General features: G+C 28.3%; 1 protein-coding gene across 8 annotated transcripts in view; it reads left to right on the top strand.

Moving 5' to 3' along the window:
• LOC111619843 (rho guanine nucleotide exchange factor 18-like) overlaps positions 1–13,439 on the top strand; it is a 261,855-nt gene that overhangs the window by 215,117 nt on the left and 33,299 nt on the right. For 6 of the 8 annotated variants that reach the window (XM_023361663.1, XM_023361664.1, XM_023361668.1 and 3 more), the window contains 12 exons: positions 580–706; positions 4,071–4,144; positions 4,694–4,763; positions 4,939–5,010; positions 5,138–5,238; positions 6,375–6,424; positions 12,266–12,337; positions 12,590–12,646; positions 12,733–12,776; positions 12,862–12,953; positions 13,077–13,128; positions 13,238–13,290. In XM_023361663.1, the coding sequence (XP_023217431.1) occupies positions 580–706; positions 4,071–4,144; positions 4,694–4,763; positions 4,939–5,010; positions 5,138–5,238; positions 6,375–6,424; positions 12,266–12,337; positions 12,590–12,646; positions 12,733–12,776; positions 12,862–12,953; positions 13,077–13,128; positions 13,238–13,290 (864 nt within the window). The remainder of the gene's footprint in view (positions 1–579; positions 707–4,070; positions 4,145–4,693; positions 4,764–4,938; positions 5,011–5,137; positions 5,239–6,374; positions 6,425–12,265; positions 12,338–12,589; positions 12,647–12,732; positions 12,777–12,861; positions 12,954–13,076; positions 13,129–13,237; positions 13,291–13,439) is intronic. The other 2 variants (XM_023361666.1, XM_023361665.1) reach the window with 2 other exon arrangements.

The raw sequence follows: 13,439 nt of genomic DNA, 5'->3' as shown, positions 1-13,439 counted from the left end.
AAGTAATTGATTCTAAACGGGTACTGTGACAGAACAATTACAATATGATTTTTATTAATTTTATGTAATCAGTTAATTAAGTTTTTTTTCTTTTGGAATTAGTATAGCTTTTTAAACATTGTTTTTTATTATTTTCAGTCATGAACAGGGTTCGTGTGATTTTCATTTTTGTTTTGTATCTTATTTTTTATATATCAAAAATTTTTGACAATCTATTTGTTGTTTTATTACATTATCCATTTAAATGCTGCAATTTTGTTTCAAAGTGGTCTAAGTCTATGATTTGAAGTAGCAAAACTAACATTTCCTTTGCCTCAGGATTTTTTTTACTGTTAAACCTATATTCAGAATATAAATATAAAGCTCTGTACCAATAATTAAGTTTTTACCTTAACATTTAAAGCAATTATTTAAAATTTGCATTTTTGGAAATTTGTATTTTCTGGATATATGTCACTTTGGAAATAAGCTCTTCAATTTCTTTATTGTTTATCAAATGTATTTTGACCAAATATTAAGGTAAAATATTTTTATTTATATTTATTAAATAAGAGGAAAATTATAATTTAAATTCAACAGGGTAAAGATAAGGAGAAAGAAACGAAAAAAACTCCACATCAATTTGTATCAATCTGTTATAGTACAGCTGCCGTATGTGATGTTTGTAACAAACAATTAGCTAATAAAAATGCCTTGAGATGCGAAAGTAAGTTTGATTAATGACTGTTATTTTATATTTTAAGTAAAAGAATTAAAATGATGATAAATTTACTATTTAAGAAATACAGTCGATTCTGCTTAATTTGAACACATTGGGACTAATCCATTTTGACCCAATTAAGCAACTGCCCCAATTAAACGAACTAATAATAAATTCTATAATAAAATATGTAATATGTAGGTAAAAAATAATAATTAGGTACCTATTTTAATGCTTTATTAAACCAAAATACAGAAAATATTTGTACTATAAATTTACCAGACTCACGATGATAGATAATTGATTTGCATAATGCTAGTGTTGCCAAATATTAGTAGTGATGTACACAAGGGTTGACCATTCGATCTGTTCCTGATCAAACAATTTTTTTTAGTTAGAACATGTTCTAACTAAAAAGGATGAAAGAAAAGGGTTTGTCCAAAAGTCATTTTACGGTCTTCCTTTGAGCACAGTTTCCTTCACTTGGAGATGGGCCACTTCGGCGGGAGTGTCTGTAGAATTCACCAGCTCGATGCTAGTCTCAACAATCAGATGACTGCTGTCTGAATCTAGACATAATTATGCACACAATACATTCCAAGGGAACTCTAGCTGTCTTCCAACTCAGTTGAGAGACCTCAAAAAATTCTCCAGCAATCTGTGTCCCTTCGCTTTTAAGTGGATTGTCTGGTCTAGTCCAGAGCAGGGTAACATGCATTCAGTTCCACCTCAGACGAAATCCTCATGTGATATATCCCTCTATGCTGACCTCCCTTCGGAAAAATTGAACTACCCGAGCAAAAGACAAAATCACTTCTCTCTGCCAATCATTAGACCTACATGACATGTACGTAGTGCCTACACGTTTTTGGAAGATTACTAAAATATATAAAAAATTGCTAAATTCCTTTTCTGCTACTGTCCCAATTAAGTGAAAAGTTGTCCCAATTAAGCGATTAAATTATGTATTAATTTATTAGTTGGTTTCCATTCTTTGAGATTTGGCCCAATAAAGCGGCTACCCCCATTAACTGGTGGCCCAATTAAACGGAATCGATTGTATATGTATGTATGTATATATATATATATATATATATGTATGTATATATATATATATATATATACCAGCTTTCACAAGTTTATATCATAGGCAGATTCTTTCAGGTTTTTACTATATGTACTTACGCAATATTATCCGTACATNAATCCTCATGTGATATATCCCTCTATGCTGACCTCCCTTCGGAAAAATTGAACTACCCGAGCAAAAGACAAAATCACTTCTCTCTGCCAATCATTAGACCTACATGACATGTACGTAGTGCCTACACGTTTTTGGAAGATTACTAAAATATATAAAAAATTGCTAAATTCCTTTTCTGCTACTGTCCCAATTAAGTGAAAAGTTGTCCCAATTAAGCGATTAAATTATGTATTAATTTATTAGTTGGTTTCCATTCTTTGAGATTTGGCCCAATAAAGCGGCTACCCCCATTAACTGGTGGCCCAATTAAACGGAATCGATTGTAGCACTTTCAAGTTATTTTAATACTAGATAAAATTAATAATAAATCTGAAGTTTTGAGTAATAAATAATTTTGATTAGAAATTTTTGTTAGCTGAATTTTTAATAATTAAAAAAATTTACTGTAGTAAATTTATAATATATAAATAAATAAGTCTAATGTGAACAGTTCTTTTTAATGAATTAGACCAGTTGTATTGTTTGTTTTTAAATATATGGTCCAACCTTGATAAGCTGCCTCCGTCAGTTTGGCAATGTTTTTGGCAGATAAAAGAGACTAACAGTTAGCAAAAACAGTCTGATAGTCCTTTATACAACATTGGCAAGTAAATGATTACTGATATTCGTGTAATATTAACAATAGTGTGATCTGTTAAAAAAGTATAAGTTTTATTAAATTTATCACATAACAAATTTTACGAATTTTATAAAATTATGAATAAACTGGAAAAAATTTATCAGAAATTAATATTTTCTGTTATAAAATTAAAATTATTAAAAATGTAAATTCAAAAAGGATAAACAGCACAGTATAAATTATATTCATTAACATTTATTTCAAATTGAATATATAATGGATTTATATATTCAATTTGTATATATAATGGTGAGGGGTTTGAAAAGAATTAAAATATGCAATATTGGTATTGTATAAACAAATTTATTAATATTAGATGATTTTACTCAAATTTATAATTTTCCCTAACTGATATAACATTTTTAAAGTTTCAGAATGTTTTAAAATTTAAATGCATCAATTGATTATACATCTATAAAACTTAAATTCTGATGTTTTGGTCTACTTTAGAAATCATCATCACGAATAACTGATTATGTAATTATTGTATTTTTTGATAATTAACAAGATGATGGCACAAACTGGCAAGGGAGAGTTGCCTCCCCTGTAATTCTCCACGGGAATTTTTCAGAAATAGGTGAGATTCCTGCAGTCTCCTCGAAATTTAGCTCCTGTTAATTTTTAAGTTGATTTCACTTCATGCATATCATAACTTACATATTGTGTATCTGTATGTATGAAAATGTATGTAGGCATACATCAAAAATATGTAAACTTTTGACAATTTTAATGTTGAATTTAGAAATTTGATAGCACTGTGTATGGCATATATTTAAAAACAAAAATAATGTTGATAGGACTTTGTCTATCAATACAGTTGGTGGATGTCATATTAATTGAGGTTCCCTATGCTTTACATTTGGGAAAGATCTGTTCTGTTACATTTTTTGGCAGTCAATGAGGGTGATGCATTATCGGCGTGATTTATCGAGGGTTGACCGTATATATGTAATATGTACATTTATTTGTATAATAAACACATAGATTCTTTGTATATTTGCATTTATAAAAATTTTAAATATAAATTAATTTATACAGTATACACATGCATATAAATCAATATTTACATTTTATTTCTAAATTAATATATTCATACAATTATTAATTGTATTGTAGAAAAATACATGAAAATTTAATTTTTCTTTCTTTTCTGATTTATGGAGGGTAGATAACTTCAAAATTCTTGTCAAAACATTGTTAAATCCCCTATGGAAATACATCAATCGAGAAAAGTTTAACAATGTAATAAAGTGTTTTTCTCTGCAAAGTGGGTTTGCTTTTACCTTTTTTAACTTTAATTTTTAATTCATTATTGAAATAATGTTTTAGAATTTTGAAGTTATCTACCTTCCGTATGTCAGAAAGGAAAGAAAAATTGAATTTTCATGTATTTTTCTACAATACAATTAAGTAAGAATTGGATAAATAATCTGACTCCATTGTTTTAAATACTTATTTTTAATATATTCATATTTTTGTTTTTTAAGATTGCCTCGTTACAGTTCATGAAAGTTCCTGTAAGGATCAGATTCTTGACTGCAGCAAATTTAAAAGTCCAAAAGTAAATCTACTTTTAATTGATTTGTGTTTATATAAATAATTGTATAAATAATTTTTATAAATAATTATTAAAGTAAATTGATTATAAATTAAATATGAAAAATTGAATAAAAGTATAATTTTTAGATTTATGAAGTTATACAAGGTGATCAAATGAAAGGAGACTTTGTAGAGTTTGGCAATGCTAAGAGTCAGATTTAGTGACACTGTGAGCCTGCAATAAAACAAACATGGCTGGCTGGGACCATTGTCAAGTCTGACTTTTAGTATCACCTCACAGTACTTCTTGCAAGATATACTTTAATTTGATCCCTGGTATAAAACAAAATAATATTTTATTGTATTCATTTATTTATTAAACTTTTTCTTTTTTGTAGTAATTTTTCTTTAATAAGAAATAATTACAGAGATTAAATAGAATTGTATTTTCTCTTAAATTATTGATCAGTTAATAAGATTAATGATGATGAAGCATCAGTTTAATTTTAGAAAATAACTTTGATAGTTCTGCATTTTTAATTTTAATACTTATTGTTAAATTTTTTGACAGTTACCTCCCAAAAATAATTCTTTATCTCTGTCAAAAGATCAATTAAATACAAAATTACAAGTTTCACATGGTAAATATTTTCTTTTTATTTAAACTTATCTCTTTCAATTAAAGCATGTTTTGCCTTTTTTTAATACCTTATTGTTGAAGAATAGAATTTGTTATTGTCTGCTATGGTTCTAATTCAAAGCTAATGGTGATTGTGTCTGTGTGTTAAATGCTTTTGTCATGTTGCATGTTCACAGGTCGCATTCCTTATTATCCTTGTCGTTATCAACATCTTTTAGGATCACTTAATCCAACCGTAACTAACTTAGGTGTGTATTTGTTTTGCTTCGGATATTATTTATGTGGGCTTTGTCTTAGTTTATTTCTTTTTTATTATTTTTTTGAAATATTTATTTTAAAAATTAGTTTAATTACAAAAATTAATATATAATTCAGGGAATAATAAACATCATTCAAGCAGCCTGAGTAGTAAAGAAAAGAAACAAGGATTGATATCTGTAAATAAATTTCAATCACAACCAAATGCAGGAAACAGCGTAAGTGATCACTTAAATTCATATATATTAACTATATACCTATAATTTACTTTTTAATATTTATAATCTAAAAGTTTTTAAAGTTATCTTAATTACTTTTAATATTTTTATCTTCAAATATGAATGAAAGGATGTGAATTTTTTATCAAATTAGTCTTACTTATAAAGTTATCAGATTGTATTTGTGAGACAGTGTTTTGTTTCAGTTTTAACTCTACTCTGTGGGCATTAAGAGGGTATAAATATAATAAGTGTGGAAGTAAAGATTGGCATCCCAATAGATAAATGAATTCAATAAATACACATGTCATAGACTGTGTTAAGGTGGCAATTGCATAAGGAAATCACCCTAGTCCTAACTTTGCAGTTTTAAAACTAACTTTTTATAATCCTTGGCCAGCGATACCAAAAAGTGGTATAATAAACAACAGTAGAGAGTGGAGAAAGAACTTGGAAACAAAACCATATCTTATATCACTCCAGTAAGCAAAAATTTAATGAGCCAAAAATGTTTTTAATCCATTTTAATGAATTGGTCTTTTTTTCTACATTTCATTGTGGGTCTAGCTTGAACCCACAATGGAGGCATCTAAGGGTGAGGAATGAAATCAAACACATCTGCATTAGAACAGCCAAGACAATTTTCTGAGATTTCCAACTCAGATTTGAACTCTGGCGTTCATCAGCTGACATCATCAGCTTGATCATTTAGCCACCATAAAAAGATTAAGTTGTACAATTATAAAACAGAGTCTATAACAGCATATAGGATTAATATATTATCTTCAGGTTCCAAGATAAAATGATGATGTTTTTTTTTATGGCTATCTTTTTCATTTTATAAGAATGAGAAAGTTTTATGCACTTAAAATTTTGCAATTTAAAAATTATGAAAATTTAAAATTGTACAAATCTTGAGTTAGAATGTTGTTTTAATTGTTTTTTCCCTGCATGTAAAATTAAAGTATTTAATAATGATTATAAATATGGTTGGTAAAATTTAGATTTTGCTAATATTATTTGAACTCTCTTTTATCAAAGCAATCTAATTGCTTTATTTATATATGTTTTAATTCTATTATGTATTAATTAAAATTTATTTTTAAATTACTGTAAATTCATCTATTTAATTACAGAATTCTCCAACACTGGAAACATCTGGTAAAATTGTAATAAATTCAACAAGGTAAGTATCATAAAGTAAACAGATTCTAATAATTTTATTACGTTATAAACTTTTCTTTTGGGAATACAAATTTTTTTTACTTATTCTCAATCATTACATCGAAATATAAGTATCAGTAATTAGTTTATTAAAACTACATCAAACTATTTTAATTAATAATGTAAACTCTGTTCATCACTACTAAGTTCATTATTCATTTACTTAATTTTATTATATAAAATGAAATATAAAAGATTTTTCTAAATGATACAGGGTGATTAATTGAAATTCTCTATGCTCTAAATAAATTAAAACTAAATAGCAACCAGATTAAAATAAAAACAGAATTGTTTCTTATTAAATAAAATAAAGTAGTAAGGCAGTTGTTAGATTGAACATTAGTCAGTATATTGAATAAATTAAAATATGTATAATGACTTTTTTGGATAGATATAAAATTACTCATTTTTATTTGATTACATAAAAATTCAATATATCATTTTACCTTTAAAGCATTATATATAAAGACATCAGAAATTCATTGCTAGTAATGCTATTTATATACTGGCAATGAGAGAATTAAAATCCACATCTTCAATTTTTATTGAAAGTGATGTCAAAAAATAACTATTGTTTTGTGTGTTGTGATAATATTTATAATGTAAATAATTAATTATATTACATTTGATTATTTAAAAATTATTTAAAAAAAATTTTGAATCAAAAAAGTAGGAATACAAAATTTACTACTTAAAATATAACAGGAAGAAAAATTCTAAATTACAGTTGTTTTCGTATTATATTTACTTTGTTAATAAGTAATACTATAAAAATGTATGAATTTTATTTAATGTTATAAATTTGAGTTTGTTACTTTTATTTTTTAATTGTGAAATAAATATATATTTTATATTTAAATTTTGAAAATAGATCATATTAATTTAAACATTGTTCTTGCTGTTGTTACTTTTGAACGTTTTTTAAACAATCAGTTTTTAGAAGTCATAGATTTCTTTGATTGTTTACACAATATAAGTATTTAGATTACAGTTTTGTCAAAGAAAGTTTTCATTTTAATAGAGATAAGTTTGAGTTTATCATATTACATAACAACTTGGCAAATTACATTATTAATCTGAAGTGTACAGTGGGTGATTGGTTAAGGAACATAATCTATTCCAAGACTGTGTTCACTACTCAAATTGTTCATTAACTGATTATCAATTTACCATAGATTTTTATGGAAATTTGATTAATTCGTTCTGGAGACACTCCAAAAAAAAAAAATAAATAAAAAATGATATACTTTCTTACTACATTTATTTATATATAATAATAAAAATACATATATACACAGTCTTGCATTTTTATCAGTCATTTTTTTTTTTGTGGGATGTTAAAGAATCTGTCCAATGTCAATTGCTTTTCTCTCTTCTTCAGGATTTTTTGGAAGCAATTAATAGCATTGTCATTGTAGAGATCACTAAGCCTATTAACTTCAGTTTGGTTTGGATGCCATTCTAAGACCATTTTTCTGGCATCCTCTCATTTCAAAAGATCTTTAACAGTAGATGGTGGCATTGATTTTCTTTCACCTTCCTCTTTTTCAGAAGAAAGCACATCTCACTCAGTTTCTTTGGGTTTGCATTCTTCATTCAAGAGTTCTTGGAGTTCTGTCGTCAGATCAGTTTCAGATTCCATTATGAGCTCTTCAATGTCATGTTTACTCACTTCCAATTCCAGATTTCTAGCAGTTGTTACAATTTCATCCATAATTTCAGGGACGTCATCTCTGTCTCCCTGAATGCAGGAGGGATACAGCTTTTGCCAAGCAGAATTTAACTGTCATTGAGTGATTTCTGACCATGCCTTTTGAATGAGCCATATAGCTTCAAGAATATCAAACTATTCTTTTCAAAACGTTTTTAATATCATCGAGGAGAACTGATATGCTTCAAAACACCAATGAAACAGTGCTAGAATGTACAATTTCTTGAAACCTGCAATAACCTCTTGATCTATTGGTTGGATCAACAAAGTGGTATTTGGAGGCAGAAACTGAACTGTCAGCCAGGAAAAATCTTCCAGCCAATTATCTTCAAGGTCTTTTGGGTGTCTTGGTGTATTGTCCAATAGCAACAGTGCTTTTAATGGCAATTCATTGGTCTGAAGGTAATCCTTGATGCTTGGAGCACAAACTTCAAACAGCCAATCTTTGAAAAGAACCTGTGTGATCCATGCCCTTTTATTCGATCTCCACATCACTGGCAAAAGTCTTTCTTTAATTATGGAATTTTTTTTTAATGCTCTAGGGTTCTCAGAGTGATAGACAAGAAGCGGGATAAGCTTCATATCACCACTACCATTAGTTCCCAAAAGTAATGTCAATCTGTCTTTCATGTGTTTATGCCCAGGAATATTTTTTTGTCTTTTGTGATGTAGGTATGGTTCAGCATGCGCTTCTTTCAAAATAAACCAGTTTCATCACAATTGAAAATTTTAACAAATTCTTCAAATTTGAGACAGAACTCAGCTTCTTCTTTATCTGCACTAGCAGACTCACAGTGAATTACCACATGTTTAATGCCAGATTTCCTTCTAAACTTTGCAAGCCAGCCAGTGGTAGCCTTGAATTCTATCTCCTTATGTGATGAATGTAGAGTTTGTTTCTTCAGTTCTTCAAAAATTTCTCTAGCTTTCTCTTGAATGATAGTCAAACTAGTTACATCTGTTCATTTCCCTGTCTTTTATCCAAATTAAAAGCAATCTCTCTATTTTTTCATGGATGGCACATCTTTGTTTCTCAGATGTGATTTTCGTTATTCCTTTAGCTGCTTGAGTCTTCTTGATTATATCTTTCTTAGCTAAGATTGTGCCTTTTGTAGACCTGTTCAAGCCATACTGCCTAGCAACATCTGACATCTTCTGCCCACTTGGCTATTAAACTCTCACCTTTAGAAAATAAAAACTGATGCAAAACTTAACGAGTGCCCAACAGTCTCGCAAAGACTACAAAAAATTATTTGTCAGAAAGGTAAACAGAAAGCTGGAATTACAATGGAGAGTTTAAAAGTTTGGAAGAATACTATCCAATCAGTATCTGGTTGTGTGTCGATGTCAACGTCTACTGCGCTTTGAAAGGTTTTGAATTGTCACCTGGAGACAAAGGATAACCAATCGGTATTCATTATTTTACATAGCTTATTTTTGTGTTTGTTCTGTGAATTGTTCATTTCCGAATGTGTTCATTGATCAAACAAAAATATTTTGTGAAAGTGTTCATTGTCTGATTTGTTCACAGTTCGAACTGTTTGTTAATTGATTACCCACTATATTTTATTAAAATATAAAAAAATAAAAATGCATTTTGTAAACAAATTGTGAAAAACTGATAGATGTGTTTTGTGTTTTTACTTTCCTGGCTATTATATATAACAGAGGGAAAGTATGGTAGTCAGTCAAAAAATGACCCCCCCAAGATGTTTTCCTCAAATTAATATTAGGTATATAATTTTGAGAATTAATGTAAATAGAGATTATTGGATTTCACTTCAATTTGGTTAGACAATCAGCCCTACTTACACTGCATAATTATGAAAAATTCATCAATTCTGGTAATTCTATGAATATAAATTTAAATAATCAACATTATTTTTTTACTGAATCTGCAGTGTAGCTTCTCTGTTAATAATTATAATGCTTGAAATTAGTTTAATGAACCTAACATTAAAATTATGGAATACTTTTTTATTCATGTGAATACAAATTATGCAAAAACTGGGATTATTTTATAAAATGTAAAAAAAAGTAAATACTTTGTGACCATATAATATATTTATGATTACTATCTTTATATTAATACTTTTAAAAAATTATAATTACATATATTTACAGTATAAAATATATAATTATAATATATATTTAATAAAATACTATTATTCATTTCTTTTACAAAAAACATAGTGATTTCTCTAGAGATCAACAAAGCTTTAATACAGTTCTCTAAAAGAGTGCTATTATTTATAATTTTGTAATTATGTTAATTATTATCCAAGAACTTTGTAATATACATTAACCATTGAAAACTGTCCAAGTTTTACATTTGCCCATTACAATTTCTCAATATGTACAGTACACTTTGTATCATGTGGCACACATTCGACCTATATTCAAATTTTTCCTATGCTTACTATGGCATATCTGTTATCATTGCTCTATGGCAAACAAAATTCTGCAGCTTCTGCAGATTACATGTGTTGCACAATACAAGTGATTCCAACTTTGCAAATCACAGGGAACAAAATGCTTTCTCTGTTGCAGAGTCTCTATTTTTGTGAGATCAGCCAGGACGTAAAGTAGGTTACGCCACTTACAGGCACGCGATCGTGAGATCGGTTCTCTTACTTTTTATAGGAAGGCGTTAATCGCTAGTAGATCTGAACTGTAAAGTCCAGATGCTCGTCAGGGCTGACACCAGTTAATCAATCTTATTATACGCGGATTAACACGCGTACGAGATCTGATTCGGATACAAAATTAAGAGGCATTTTAATTATAAAACAAACAAAAGTAAATTTAATGTTTCTATAAGTAAAACTAATACAAATATCGAGGAACGAGGGATAATAATACGACAATTAAGATACACTATATATGCATGGACTTATACTATACCGATGCGCGATTGAGAGAGAGAGCTCACAAAATCGTTATAAAACATACAACCTGTTTTAGTTGTTGTTCGTCTTCTTCTCTGTAGGCAAGGGACACTTTGGAGATAAGGTTCATTTACTTCCTTCCATGGGAGATCAATATGTGCACAAAATCCAAGTATATTTTCTAAGTGCTAACTCTGGAATTATTCTGTATGTGACTCGTCTAAGGACGTTGGTCATCAGAAGGAAAATGTATGGAGTTCGGACACTCTCTATGTCTGTCGATGAACTCCCCGAATTCTGACAAATTTCCCCTGTATCTCAGGATTTTCGACCAATCATCGGCCAGTAACTCTTTCATGAGAACGGATGAAAGGGGAATGAATGAGGGGTAAACATTTCCCATCTGAGCGGGATTTTAACCAGATAAGGGAAAGTCAGAGGATGTTCTAACTTCTGTGAAAGGAAGTAACATCTGTTATCTGCCTTTTCCCACATTTAAAACATTATTTTCTCACCAAAAATGAAGTAATATTTGGTGACAATATTTAACATAATTAATAAATTATTAATTTAGACCCAGGGGCCTTACAGGTCTCACATTTTTGTTTATGGTACCTCCTAGAGGTAGTAGAAAACAAGACTTATGAATGAAGATGGTAGATGAAACTGATGATTACTTTATTGATTGACATACATTGCATACTTCTTGGATAATAATTAACATAATTACAATAATTTAAAATGGTAGTATTCGTTTTGGAAGACCCTGTATTATATTTTTAAACAAATGCACTTTTAATTTCAGTAAAATATTTGATTAATGTTTACAAAAGTCTTTTCAATTCTGTATAAAAATGTTGCAAATAGAATTAACAGTTACATTGAACCATCATTATATATAAATATATTTAATAAGATAATTAGTGATGATTTTTTATGATAAAATTTAGTAGATATCAGTAGTTAATGAACAGTGTTATTGTTGCATTATTTTAGTAGGCAATTTTTAAATTTAACTTTCACTTTCTGGCAGTGAATCGATTGGTAGTTATCGTCACGGCAAATTCGTTATGTTTCGTAACAAGTACCTTAACGCGGTACATTTTATTAGTAGATTACTATTATTTATTTGCATTTTATATCATATACCACAAATTGCATGATCAGAGCAATTTTGGTTCTATTTGCTGTCTTGTTTTCCCAGTGCACTGCGTAGACCTTACACTCCTAGTGGTTACTCCCAGTGGCGGCGGGTGGCCACAAAATTAGGGGTCAAGTAAGTGGGGTTTCTCTCTTTCTAAGCACAGTTCTCAAACAGTATTATACTTTTGATGCCTGAGGCATGTGCATGGCGTGTTTAGATTTTTATCACGTTTAATTATCATTTTGTTTTTTAGTTGCAATATAATTATTTAGATAATAACTGTAGACATATCAAATCATTTTAATTTATTTGCATGGTTGTTAAATGTTTGTTTACCATTTGTTTTAACTATGAAAGATTTTTGATTTAATACTTTTCGTGTAGCAAAGTTATTTCGGAAGAAAAAGAATGTGAACCGATTGAAGATACATGTTCTAGCAAGTGAGTTTTGATTTACATTTAAGAAAGTAGTATAAAAATAAAATGATTACAGTTCAATTTAAAATTCTATTTGACATGTTTTGTAGTATCACAGATGTTAATTCGGCTTCCATGGAATCTCTAGACGAAGGTGAATTGAAAAGTTATTAAATATTCATTATTTTTGAAATTTAATGAAATAGTTATATACAATGATTAAACTGTCTATTATTTAGGTGCGCAAGAAATCAGTGATTTAGATGATGATCCACAACATATAGTTATGGATGAAGAATCGGAGTCGTGGAGCACGACAATTGATAAAAAAGTAGGCATTACATAAAAATTAGTTAAGAAAAGAATTGTAATTAATATTTTTTGAATTTTTATAAATAAATTCAAAAGAACAATGAAACTTGGATCAGTATGTCTCATTTAATTATTTTTACAGGTTTTGAAAAAATTGAAAGATAAAGAAATCAAAAGGCAAGAAGGAATTCATGGTAAGAAAATAATTTAGTAATTTTTTGATGGATAATTAATATATCAAATTAATCATAATTAAAGTTTATATTTTTATTATCTTTAACTTAACAATATTTATTTTTCTAGAACTAATTCTTACAGAGAAAAACCATTGTATAACATTAAAGATAATGCAAAAGGTATTATTTTTGCTATAACAAATTATAATAGTTTTTTTGTAAAATTTTTATATAATAAAATTACTTTAAAACATTGTACTGTAAGATATTTTGACATTTTAGAAATTATATATCCATTTTTTCCTCTCTTCTCTGTTTTAAGAATAGTT

This window comes from Centruroides sculpturatus, unplaced genomic scaffold (assembly GCF_000671375.1).
Source record: "Centruroides sculpturatus isolate CEXI.00-Female unplaced genomic scaffold, Cexi_2.0 scaffold138, whole genome shotgun sequence".
Classification (NCBI taxonomy): domain Eukaryota; kingdom Metazoa; phylum Arthropoda; class Arachnida; order Scorpiones; family Buthidae; genus Centruroides; species Centruroides sculpturatus.
The sequence above is the reverse complement of the archived record's forward strand: the minus strand, read 5'-3'. Positions and strand labels throughout refer to the sequence as shown.